At 46.9% G+C, this 12,531-nt stretch overlaps 4 protein-coding genes across 4 annotated transcripts; 1 reads left to right on the forward strand and 3 right to left on the reverse strand.

The window, feature by feature from the left end:
• Positions 1-338: 338 nt before the first annotated feature.
• N7479_006854 (serine/threonine-protein kinase) lies at positions 339-3,425 on the reverse strand (the record flags this gene model as incomplete). Its single annotated transcript, XM_057254548.1, has 4 exons — positions 339-1,067; positions 1,126-1,188; positions 1,243-3,137; positions 3,191-3,425. The coding sequence occupies 4 exons, from the start codon at positions 3,423-3,425 to the stop codon at positions 339-341; spliced, it is 2,922 nt and encodes a 973-aa protein (XP_057108410.1).
• A 451-nt stretch (positions 3,426-3,876) lies between these two features.
• Positions 3,877-6,769, forward strand: N7479_006855 (ATP-binding protein; the record flags this gene model as incomplete). The annotated part of the gene is made up of 3 exons (XM_057254549.1): positions 3,877-4,053; positions 4,133-5,698; positions 5,753-6,769. 3 exons carry the CDS (start codon positions 3,877-3,879, stop codon positions 6,767-6,769), a joined length of 2,760 nt encoding a protein of 919 aa, XP_057108411.1.
• A 111-nt stretch (positions 6,770-6,880) lies between these two features.
• N7479_006856 (Zn(II)2Cys6 transcription factor) lies at positions 6,881-9,371 on the reverse strand (the record flags this gene model as incomplete). The annotated part of the gene is made up of 4 exons (XM_057254550.1): positions 6,881-6,925; positions 7,010-7,892; positions 7,962-8,396; positions 8,452-9,371. 4 exons carry the CDS (start codon positions 9,369-9,371, stop codon positions 6,881-6,883), a joined length of 2,283 nt encoding a protein of 760 aa, XP_057108412.1.
• A 1,446-nt stretch (positions 9,372-10,817) lies between these two features.
• N7479_006857 (Zn(II)2Cys6 transcription factor domain-containing protein) lies at positions 10,818-11,468 on the reverse strand (the record flags this gene model as incomplete). The annotated part of the gene is made up of 2 exons (XM_057254551.1): positions 10,818-11,180; positions 11,295-11,468. 2 exons carry the CDS (start codon positions 11,466-11,468, stop codon positions 10,818-10,820), a joined length of 537 nt encoding a protein of 178 aa, XP_057108413.1.
• Positions 11,469-12,531: the final 1,063 nt, after the last annotated feature.

Consider the following 12,531-nt stretch of genomic DNA (forward strand, 5'->3'; position numbering starts at 1 on the left):
TATCCGTAATTAAACGCTTGTTCATGAAGAGGGCTGGCTGAAAAGGAAACAAAATGAGTGGGCTATACTTGAAGCTCATGAGAGAAAATGGACAGGAATGACCTCCAGGGTTATACATATGTATATTCATTCCTAATGATAAATAGGAGGGAGAGTGGAGTAAAAAACCAAGGAGGGTCAACAGTTCCCTATGAGGGAATGAGGCGCTATACAAGATGGGGAGTGGATTGTATGGATATGTATGTTTGTCGCATGAAGGGAAATATAACAATAGCCGACGGTTTGCTCCAAGTCGAGTAGGGCGTCAAATCTCCATTTCACGACTTTGCTTTGTATAATCAAGATGCATACAGGCCAGCCAATTGGCCTCTGGTATGCGGTTGACGCCCTCGCTCTGTGCTGAAAGCCAAAGCAACGTCATTGGGTCGCCGGTATGTATATCCCAGAAAAGCGCCCTTTTTGCGAATTTCTAGGACTGTCTTGCTCAGCTGTTTGTCTCGAAGGATCTTATCGCGTGGCCGCTTCTTCTCCTTTTTCGTTTCGGCGTCTTTTGCCTGCTCCTGTGCTGTGCGCGTGGTAGCCGCAGCAATTGGTGGCCCAACAGCGTTCTCTGCTAAACTTCTTTCTTGGTTCCCAGGGGTGATCTCGTCAGGCTCTTGGTCAGCATCCTCCGAGCCATTACCAACAGCATGCTCGGCAATGTCGCCGACCTTCCAGTCGTCAAAATATCTAGTGTCCTCCCAGTTCCTAACCCTAGGGACCACTGGTGGCTGGCACATGTGGAGATCTTGCCATCGGATACCTCGGAAGAATGGATGAATCTTGATGTCTGCTGCATCATTCGGGTATACATAGTAGCTCGCGATATTTCTATACCGCGGGTCCATGGAGTACAGCATTTGAGTTGAGACAGGACGTCCATTCAATATATCATTAGCTTGATACTTCGGAGAGCACAGGCGATATTCGCGCTCTTGGAGAATCCTGGTAATCAGATCCATGGCATCCTGAGAGACTAACTTGTCGGTGGATTTCTCCCGCGGAAATCGCAGAGTTCTGGTGTGTTGCTGGGGAGATTTCAGAATGAAATGTTCACCAGAACAAGGGAACAGAGAAGTTACTTACAAGGATCTTGATCTTTGTATCGTGGCGATTTTCACAAGCAAAGGGCGTGAAACCATATAGACACTGGAAACACTATGAGAACTTGATCCACATAAAACAGGAATCTGAGCGACGTACCTCGTATAGAATGATACCCAAGCTCCACCAGTCGCATCGTCCGTCATACATTTCACCGCGAATAACCTCAGGTGCCATGTATTGACTGGTTCCAACAACACTTTTTGCGAATCTGCGTCGCCCCTTGCTGTCTCGCCACTCCAACAAACTTGTCGAGGTTGGCCCATGAAGAGTATGGCCATTCATACTGTGCAATTTTATATCAGGCGCAAGCTCTTTCGCTTCTGCGGCGTTCTTCTGGTCTTCGGAATCACCCTTGACATCAATGCCAAGTTTCTCCAGCAAGGAGTAGCGATGGCTATTATAATAAGCTTGATCATGCGACCAATGTCCATTAAAAGCCAGACCGAAGTCTGAAATTTTCAAATGACCCGACGCAGAGATGAGGAAGTTATCAGGCTTGACATCGCGATGGATCCACAAAAGCCGATGTGCCTCCTCAATGCACAATATCATTTCGGCGATGTAAAAACGTGCCCAGTCCTCACGGAGTGTATCTTTGCGTATCAGTAGCCCCAAAAAGTCACCACCAACCATGTAATCCATCACAAGATACAGATTGTTGGCATCTTGAAAGCTGGAAATCAAAGGAACAACCCAGCGAGAGGTCTCAGAGGCAACAAGGAAATCTCTTTCCGCTCGAATATGGCCTTCCTGGGAGTTACGGATCATCTCTGCCTTTTTAATGACTTTCATGGCATATACCTCCTTCTTTTCGCCAGTCATGTACCTTCGGCGGCTTTGTTTTGCACCTTCCACGGCAGACATCAGAGCTCCGAGTGGATTCGATCTGGAGTGGCCATTGTTGTCTTTGGAAGTTGGAGGGTCATCTTCATGAGAACTCTTCAAATCAGAGTCGTTCTGTCGAACAAGACGCACAACACCAAAGCTTCCCTTCCCGAGCACCTTTATAGGTTTGTAACCTGCGACAGACATGGCACATTCGCTTCGAGTGCAGTATCGATTTGATTTGAGCACACGGCACTGTCGAAGATGATCGTTCTCTCGCAAGACCCAGTTGTGTCTTGTCATCAACTGCTCTTCAGGTGTGAGATCAAACGCATAGATATGCTGCTCCAACTCAAGCTGACGTTGCTGGCGCGGATCTCTGTTTTGTAAAATGGAATTGAAGTATAGTTCCAAGTAAACTTTTGCCACAGATGTCGCTTCCACCGTTTTGATTGATGGCAATATTGTGACTGCATTGGTACCAGATGGGTTGGCAGCTTCATTAATCTCGGAGAGAGAGGGCCAACGCACCACCGCATTTTCGTGTCCATCGTGCAGTTTCTCTTTATCCGAGGAAGGAGATGGCTCGCCAGATGTGGGCGGAGTCAGTGAACTTGACTGCCCACCAGCAGGAGACCCACCACTACTGGGGCTGGTTGATGGTTCCGAGCTATCATTTGCACCATCACTCTGCTTGCCCAGTTCGTCTAATACTGGAGAATTGACGCGAATAACACTCGGTCTTGACCGAAGATGCGCACGTCGTATGACAGTGGGCTGGCCAAACGCTAGCGAAATCCTATGCGAAAAGCGATCGACAAATTTTGAATTTGTTTGACTTGGTTGCTCAGCGATAGTAGTTGGCGGGAGATCTCCACCTGTGGCATGTTGCTGCACGTTGCCGACAACAGGCAATTCACCCTGACTATCGGGTGATGGTCGTAGGTCAGGAAGAGGCTCAGACAAAGTTTCAACCCCTTCGGTGGGGGTGCTGAGCGAAGGAGTGACAGGTAGTGGTTCACTTTGTGGGGACTCAACTGCAGTCAGATATCCTGGGCTGTCATTGCCATTGCCACTTGGGGAGGATGAGTTCGAGGGACCTGGGCTTTCGTCGCCGGCCTGTACGGAATCAGAGCAATCAGTGTTGACACTAAATCCTTTGTTGCCTGCAATGGAAAATCAGTGGAAGGTCTGGTATAAAAAGAAAGACACCACTCACTCTTGGATGAACCACGCAAGCCTAGCAACAATAGAATCTTGGAGCCGCTACGAGTCAACCGAACCCTAAGCCGATCCTTTCCTGCCTCTGGAATAATTGGCTCTGATGCCGGGCTTTCTGTTGTGCCAGAGTCAGTTGGGGATGTGTCTGGTTTTCCAGAGACGATGACTTTAGTTGGGATCCAGAGATTGAAAAGACTTCGTCGAGTTGTATCTTTCTTGCTGGAAGTAGTCATCTTTGTCTCTTATAGCCAATGAATGATGAATGAAATGTGTGTGGACTTTAACAATATATTGAGTAGATGCATGATGCATGAAGCATAAAGCATAAAGCTCAGGTGTTTTCGGCGAAGTATCAAGTACTCATGGTGTTAGGGCTGGCAACCACGCAGGAAGGCAGGCACCACCCGACTTTCTGTAGGACCTCATGGACTCGATGGACATGGATATCTGGAATGCACTCATATCCACAAGATAGGTACCTATGCATGGAGATATACCTATGTAGCCTAACATGCACATGCACACAGCCACACCACATGATAATCTAGAGGCTCAGTACGCGGGGTTGGTTGAGATGGCAATCTTCTTCATATCGCACTTAATGATTGTCTGCTCTTCCCTCCCTCTGGACAATACAACATTTCATTGAATTTATCTTGGAGATCATCTTTGTGATCCGTGGGAATGAATACTCATCCAAACCCAGCTCGTCCTCGTGACGAGCTGTACATGACCAACACCATCTCAGAAGATCTGAGTAAAGATGCATCGCAGGAGCAACCGGTTCCTGCTTTGCTCAGAGGAAGAGCTCCTCTTTCTTCTTCTCCTTCTCCTCCTCCTCCTCCCTCCCCCCTCTTGGTGGTACATATTATACCCCAAATCCTCCTCCTCCTCCCCCCCTCTTGATGGTACATATTATATCCCAAATCCCAGAACGCAGCAAGAAAATCGTAATAACCAGGATCACTCATTCCGATTGATGCTGCTAGAACAGCAGAACAACGCCCGGCGAAGCCAGTTGGCTGCATCCCAGAGCAGCGCATATCAAAGACCAGTCGAGACTGATATCCCTTTCCGTCCTTTTGGGCCGCCGGTAGTCAACAACCAAAACATGCCAGGCCCTTTTCCGCCGGGTCCTGTCTCTTATGAATATGCCCCAAGTCTGGTGTATCCTACCAATTCCCCTTACGCTCCAGTAAGGAACCGTATTCCACAATCTGTGGACTCGTACGATATGAATGCGCAGTTCTCAACCGCCTTTCACCCAGACACATACACTCCTCCGAGCCAGGGAATTATATCTCTATCAGAGGCTAATGACCTCAAGGCCCAAATTGAGGCTCTTCGAGATAAGGTCCGGGAGCTGGAAGGAAAACCTGCCCTGCCCATAGCCTCAAAGTATCAGATCCTTTATCGGATTGAGAGGATTGAGAAAAATGACACCTATCCGAGTGACAATTACGGCATGGGCGATAGTGACGATGAATTCAGTCGTCCCAGGCCCAGACCACACAGGTCAAGGTCAAGGTCAAGGTCAAGGTCAAGGTCCAGGTCTCCATGGATGGGGATTTATACCGACCCCCCTGAGCTCATCCAGCGAAACATGGGTGCGCCATATCTGCGCTGCAATGATCCGCTGACCAACTTCGAGTTGTATCTCGCTCTCAACAGAGACATCGCTTTCGTGGTTTTCCGGAACTACAAAAGAAGGGCTGAGCGACAGTCATCAAACGTAATGTACGGCAAGCCAGAACCATTTAGCGAGACTATTCTTCCAGTTTCGGAAGATCTCAAAAACGTGATCGCAGCTTTCCTCAGTGGCAAAGAGTTTCGATCCATGAACAACATCTACCGGACCGTGGGGGAGATCCAGTCGCCTTATCTTTTTGTCTACCATAACCGGGGCGTTGGAGAATCGGAAATCAAACAAGGGCTGAGTGTTGAGGCGCAAAGGAAATTTGAACTCTTCATGGGCTATGTCCAAGAGGCATACGGCGATGAGTATACTGCAGCAGACCTACTTTTGGAGAAAGGTAAAATTCGCCCAGAATACGTTCAATACCTGTTCAAGCCCAATGAAGTCCTGGTTTCGAATAAGGATAAGGAGCATATAGGTTATGTAGCCACGGGCTGGCCATCCCAAAGCTCAGACATTCATGGCACCAGCAATGCTTGTTGGTTAATCGGCGCCGAGACCTTGGAGTTCAATGGCGAGTTTTGTAAATATTGGACTAAGCTCACTTTTGAGATGCCAAAGTCGCAGCACGCCATGGAGATGCCAAAGTCGCCTCAACTGGATTACTTGTCGCACAATTCTAGCCTTCCTCTACCCCATGGTGACTCAGACAATGAGTGTGATATTACGGAACTTGCGGTATTCCCAATCAAGTATGCTCCTGATCATCTTGTCCGGAAGCTCCAGCGCCGTGGGGAGATTTTCTGGTCATTCCGCACACAGAAGTATGTGTCCTATCAGGCGACTGAGGAAGAAAATTTCCAGACTATGGTATATATTTATTGTCAACCTGCAATGATGAACTGAACTGATCACTGCTACTAGGCCGACGACCGATATATCATAGACATGAAGACATACAAAAGACTGCACCCAACCTCGAGCGGGTATTGGAATGACGAACCACGCAGAAAGATGATCGATGACCGAGTCGTGGCCAGAGAGCAACCCCCGCTAGAGCCGTTCGGCATGCTGATGCCCCCGAGGATAACTGGCTTCAACCTCCGGCGCAAGAAATGGTTCGATCTCTCAGTCGACCGCATCTCGCATGTCGAGTGGAACAAAGATGCCTTTGAGAGTCTAGCCATCGACTCCAAATCCAGAGACCTTATCGAAGCACTGGTGACCAACTACGTGGAGCCCGAATACTCCGCCGATCTGATCACCGGAAAAGGCAACGGGCTGATCTTGCTTCTCCACGGCGGGCCTGGAACAGGCAAAACACTGACCGCAGAGAGTGTGGCTGAAATAGCTGAGAGGCCCCTCTACCGAGTCACATGTGGCGACGTCGGCACCAAGCCAGAGGAAGTAGAGAAGTACCTCGAGTCCGTGCTACACCTGGGCAAGATCTGGAACTGCGTAGTCCTGCTCGATGAAGCAGATGTTTTCCTCGAGCAGCGCGGGATGGAAGATCTTAACCGAAATGCGCTAGTATCGGCATTCTTGCGTGTGGTGGAGTATTTTGAGGGAATCTTGATCTTGACCACCAACCGGGTAGGCACATTCGATGAGGCGTTTAAATCGCGCATCCAGCTGGCACTGCACTACCCCCCTCTCGGCGAGGAGCAGAGACGAATTATTTGGAAAACTTTCATCAATCGGCTAGATAAGTTTGATGAAGGTGCTATTGATATTGAGAATCTTATGGGAAGCTTGGATGTGCTTCCGAGGGAGAAGTTGAATGGTCGGCAAATTCGGAATGCCATCACCACTGCTCGTCAGTACGCGAAGTGGAAAGGAGAAGTTCTCGGATATGATCACCTTAAGGATGTGATTGAGATATCTGCAAGATTCGATGACTACTTGGAGAATATTCACCGCGGTGGTCTCATGCAGTATTGAACGCCACTGAATCAAGGTTTGTGGCTGGGGAAGAATGGCCAGAACACGAACTCTGGAGATATTTGAAATTGAACGCGATTTTGACTTTGTGACTCGTAAGCTACATCCCATTTATAAGCTAAACGTAGATGGGTCATTAGGGAGATTAGACAAGGCCTAGAAAAAAAGAAAAGTGTTAACAAAAGGTGTGTAAAGGCGAGCGATATTACTTGCGCTCGTCAAGAAAAGCCCAATACATACCCATGAGTCAAGTTGAGCCCACCATATCGATCCTTCGAGGCTCTCAAGGAAGCCTACATCGTCTCCCGTATTCACCCCCAAATCAGCTGGCTGTATCATAAAATCAACCGGCTGGGCGTCAAAGAGAACCGATTTTACATCCGCATTCTGTGAACTCTCCCCCGAGACATATAAAGTATCATTTACACTAGAAGAATGAGCCTGGGTTTCAACAGAGACCCCATTGGATCCAATCTGCCGATGAACTTCCTGTCTCAATTCCTCCAGAATAATCCCGTAGCGACGACTTGGACAGTTCTTGCGCGTAGCTTCAGCAAGGTGTTGCTGACAAGATTCAGCGAGAGAAAAAAGCTGACGCAATTTATCTGGATCATTGGGACTTCCGGCCGAAGAGACAGAGGCTGAGCTAGATCCGCCCAATGACTTACGGTGCTGCTGGATAGTATGGATGTAAATGACCAAAACAGCACAGAAACACACATAGTGCGTGAACCAAAATGACTGGATCAGCACACCTTGGTGTGCGAGACCATCGGTTATGGTCATGATGTCCTCGGCAGCCTGTATGCATTTCTGGACATATGAGCTGACCATCGGGTGCGGGACTGTTGGTCTACGGCTGAGGTCTGTGAAATCGTTCAAGAGGAATGAGCGAGTGACGTGGATCATAGCGTGCGAGTAGGCGAGTTGGAGGACTTGGCTTTGGCGGCAGAGGGGCGGGATTAAACTAGTTGGGTGTACACTGTTGAATAAGGGTGGGACGGTTTCTTTCCATTTTTCGAGTTCTGAGGTTAGGCGGATTGCGGTCTCGAGGGGTGAGTCTCGAGGGAGGGTGTTTATGCTGTATAATTGGCGGGATATATCACCCAGGATACGACCAAGTCTGGGGTCCGTATTAGATGCCCAGGTATAGTATATGAGTATAGGCACAGGGTAGATATGAGGGACTCACCGGTAGTGAAGAACAGAAGCAATCATCATACTGTCTGTGGATCCTGTTCTTCGCGTCGGATCTTCTTCCAGTAAATCTTGGTCGTTCGTCTCCTCCGGTAGTTCTTGGTCGATATCCTCGTCGTGGAGCAGTCGAGGCCTTCCGAACATAATGCTTAGATATTTGTCTAGAGTGTATACACTCCAGAAGATGCGCCTGCGAAGCTCCAATTCTAGATAAGAACACCCGTTCTTCGAGAGTTTTGCTGGTTGCTTCCTGTGTAATCCGAGTGCGGTCACGATCTGCATTGTCGTGCCGAATGAGTACCAGCATTCGTTGGCCCGTGACGATGACAGCAGATATAGGCATTGGCCGAGCCGGGCCTGGATTGTTTCCAGCCGCGGCGGCCCTGACTCGAGAGAAGACATGTATTTCGAGGCTGCATACCAGCGCTCACTGTAACCCCTCAGTTAGGCCACTTTTTTTTGGACTACATTGAAAGATTACTGACCTTTCTAGCCTTTCACCCCGCCCACTAGGCATCCCCCCGGGCCTCATTTCCACGTACAAAGTACTCACAGCAATGATCATGAGAACGATAGCGGTCCGAGCCACCATGTTTCCCACAGGGAGATTGGAGAGGCTGATGTTATTTTGGTAAACTTGTCTAGTCCACTCTTCCACATTGCTCCTGTGCACAAACCGATAAGTCACCATAGAGTAATCGAAGTAAATTCCCACCAGCTCCAGCGCCTTTTCCAAAGACGGGAGGGTAAACTCCGCCTCCTGCGAGTTAGAGTAAGGCTTATCGCCAAACATGAAGACAGCTGTATTCCGCGAGGACTCATTTTGGGGTTCGTTCGGATAGTGCGTGGTTTCATCCTGATGCAGACGGCTCCATACGCGATTGATGAATGACACACCGGATGAAGGACCGAGGTAATTACCCTCAAAATCAGTTGACCCTGGCTCTGGCGAGTTCCGCGATGATACCACATGCTGGTGCTGGTGGTGCTTTTGGGTTTGGGTTGAAAGTAGATCGTCGGTCATAGTCGAGTCCCGACCATTGCGCTGAAGATTAGGGCTGGACGTGCGTACATCCACATTCTCAAATGCACGGCGCCCAGTCGGTGTTAAAATCGGACTCGGTGATGCAGGGAGAGGGTCTGGTGGTAGCCCTCGAGAGTATGCAGCGTTGTATCTGCACAACAGTGACAGTCGTGTACATCTTGTGCATGGTAGAGTACCAGTACACCTGGTTTTCTTTAATTTGCATGAGTCACAGGCTCTAGTAATTTTCTGGCGGTGTGTTACACCATCTTTTAATGTGTCGGATGCTTTCCTCTTGTTAGACGGTAATTCTGTTGAAGTTGTTTTATTTAGTTTGGTCGCGGGCCGAGGGGACTGCATGGCAACACTAGTGGTTGTCATATCGAGATCGGCAAAAACAAGCGGAGTAAAAAGGGAATTAATTCCCGAGGAATTTTTTCGAAAGGAGACAATCTAGAGGTATGTACGGAGTTCAAGAGGAGAAGTATCCGGGGAAGAGGGGGAAATTGGAAAAGCACAGATCTCGGGAAGTCTCCGGTCGGCACGGGGACCTCCACCTCCCCGGATTCTTACCTAACTATCAAGTACCCCCGAGGCCGTGGACATTATATGTATGTACAAAGCAGGTAATATTGAAAGTGCCTAGGTACAGGTAAGGGTTGATCTACATGAGTAACAATTACCAAGCAAGATCATCTCCTTATGGTGGGATTTTCATCGGGTAAAGGGCAGTTCACTGAAAGTGACGCTCGTGTAGTCGGACATTGACGAAATTGCTCATTTGCTCTCTGTAACTACAAATTGAGAGAAAATTTTATACAAGCTCTGTAAAGCAAGTTTACCGTAGGTTCGTATATATTAGCTGTTTAACTAACATCATATCCCTAGGATTAATAGGAGTCAGCAGAAGAGACAATGTGATCTGCCTGGGGATTCAACATCATACTGAAATGCAATTTGCCAACTCTGATAAAGAGCTCAATATGCAAAGGATAATTGAAGCGCATCATATGCCAAATGAGCATGTAGTGTGTGGGTTCGGTGATTTGAGATGAAGTAAAAATAGTTACTTGTTCCAAGATTGATAGACCTTTATGGACAACGCATTATACTACCTTCCTAGGTACGGCCTTCCATATCCGGGATATCTCGTCAAACTTCAATTGGGCGATAGTCATTGGATATCTAGTACTGTCTAGTGTTGTCTACACAGGAGCCAAAAGATCGATAATGAACGGAAATTTTGATAGCTCGACTGTATGATGCGAAAGTCGATATTTGTATTAAAAAAAGATCCTTGCTCTGAATCCACAAACACCCCGGCATGTAACTCCAACCCGAGAAACAAAGTCTGAATATTACAAGCTAGAACTGGGTATCTCTGGGTATCATTGTTGTCAAGGTACATCGGGTCTCTCCGCAATCTTGTAACCTTCTAAGCCCCGGGTACTGGGATGGCAAAGAATAGTTGCAACAAAAAGAAAATATAATGCTAGGGCTCGGGGAAGAGAATAAGAACAGTTTGGTTTCTTTGCGAGATCTCAATCTGTCTCGAGATATGGCAACAAACATAATTATGGAGCTGGTCACACAGCTAGAATGAGGAATAATGTGACGGCTCTGTGAATGACTTGCTGCATCTCAGGGGAAACGTGACACGAGTAACAGCTATGAAGGAAACGCCATCAAACAACCATGTTCGTTTAATCGGTCGAGGATTTGGGATCGAGAAGACTGGGCGGAGAGGATTCGGGAGAGAACGGAGTAGCGCTGGCACATCTTCATACAGGGATGCGTATATTGGCCGAGGAGAGATAATGGATTAATTCAACGAGAAGAGTTGAAGTAATTGCCCATGTTATTGTTGGGAGTAATGTTCAGGTTCAGGTTTGCGTCGCGCATGCTTGAATTGCGGGGGTCGGGTTGATTATCATCTTCCAAGAGGCGGGTGAGATAGTCTCGAATCTCTCCAGGGGTTGCTCCCGATCGTATGGTATTGACGATTGATTGCACCGTTGTACCATCACTTTCGCGGATGAGCCCGATTAGATCGTCCACAAATGATCGGAAATGGTCCAATTGATCCTGAATTCTTTTGGCGGAGGCCTTGCGGCGTCTGTCGGCGGCTTCATCGAAGACACACTCGCGGGCGTGGGTTGAGCATTCGGTGCAATGAGGAGGGCCGGTACACTAGCAACAAGAAAGAGAAAAGAAGAGCAGGTCAGATGGATCCATTGGAGCAAATATTAGGTGAGATAAAAGGGAAGAAAGGTTAGGAAAATAGGAAGCGCAGTGAATGGGTACCCTAGTCCGGCGTTTTTGACACTCTGTACAAGCCGTCGATGCTCGTCTCATACGTTTTTCTTCTGGTGCATTCCCGCCAGCTGGAATCGCTGGTCCCTCTCCCCCTCCGCTTCCACCGAGTAGTTTGGTACGAGGCGCAAGAGGCCTATAGCCTCGAGGTGTCTGTTCACTCATCAAGCGCAGATAAAAATAGCAAATAGCTAATCAGAACAACTTTCTGTCTTCCAAACCACCATTTGAAAGCATGGTAATCACATGGAAGACAGACACATAGAAAGAATTATAGAATGGAGAAAGAGAGGAGGGGCCCCGCTAGACCTAATAACTTCACTGTGTGCCCAGATTAGAAGGGCATGAAGGCAAAGTGGGGGGGAAAGGGAAATAAGGGAAAAAAAATCAAGGAAATAAGGAAATGAGGGAAGAAATAGCAGGGGGAATAACAGGAAAATAACGTATGAAATAAAAAAAAAAAAAAAAAAAAAAAAAGGGAGGGATCGAGAGCTGTGTGGCGGATGTGGGCCTTTGAAAGATGCAATTGTTGGCCAAAAAAAATAAGCAAGTTAATAGGACATGTTAATGAGATATATATTAAAGAAGTTCTAGAAACCAAATAATTTAATCCAATATAGATATATATATATATATATATCAAAAGTTGTGATCTTCTATATAGAGTACATCGTACTAGTACAAGTACCCTATTGAAGGGTAAAACAGGAGGTATCGGAGTTAATAGTGTATTAAGTACGAAATACGAATATAGTATAAGATAATTTATTCCCTATGTACGGAGTATATAGTACTTTAGTCTATAGTTAATAGTACATGATATAACTACATATGTACCTATATAGCTACATATGTATAGAACTATATAACTATATGTTGTATATCGTATATTGGTATATTGTTCATTTCATAGGCGTAATCGCTCGAATATCCATAACCCTAATTTACTTACCCGGAGTTAATTTCCGGGGTAAATGATAGGCCCAACCAAGATCTTTCAACATGAAATCCTCTATACTTTACATCGTATAATATTGTGTACATTGTTATACATATGGATATCTAAATATCATTGATTGTGTTCCTATATTTTTCTTTTCTTTTTCTTCAATTAAAAGAAATAGAAATAAAAAACGGGTCTATTTTCGATCGAAGAAGTCGATCTCTAATATTCTTGATTCACTTTGTCGATCAGGAGATCTAGAGTCTGATACAATTTTTTTTCCGC

This window comes from Penicillium vulpinum (genome assembly GCF_028829585.1).
Source record: "Penicillium vulpinum strain IBT 29486 chromosome Unknown utg000003l_segment0_segment0, whole genome shotgun sequence".
NCBI classification, from domain to species: Eukaryota; Fungi; Ascomycota; class Eurotiomycetes; order Eurotiales; family Aspergillaceae; genus Penicillium; species Penicillium vulpinum.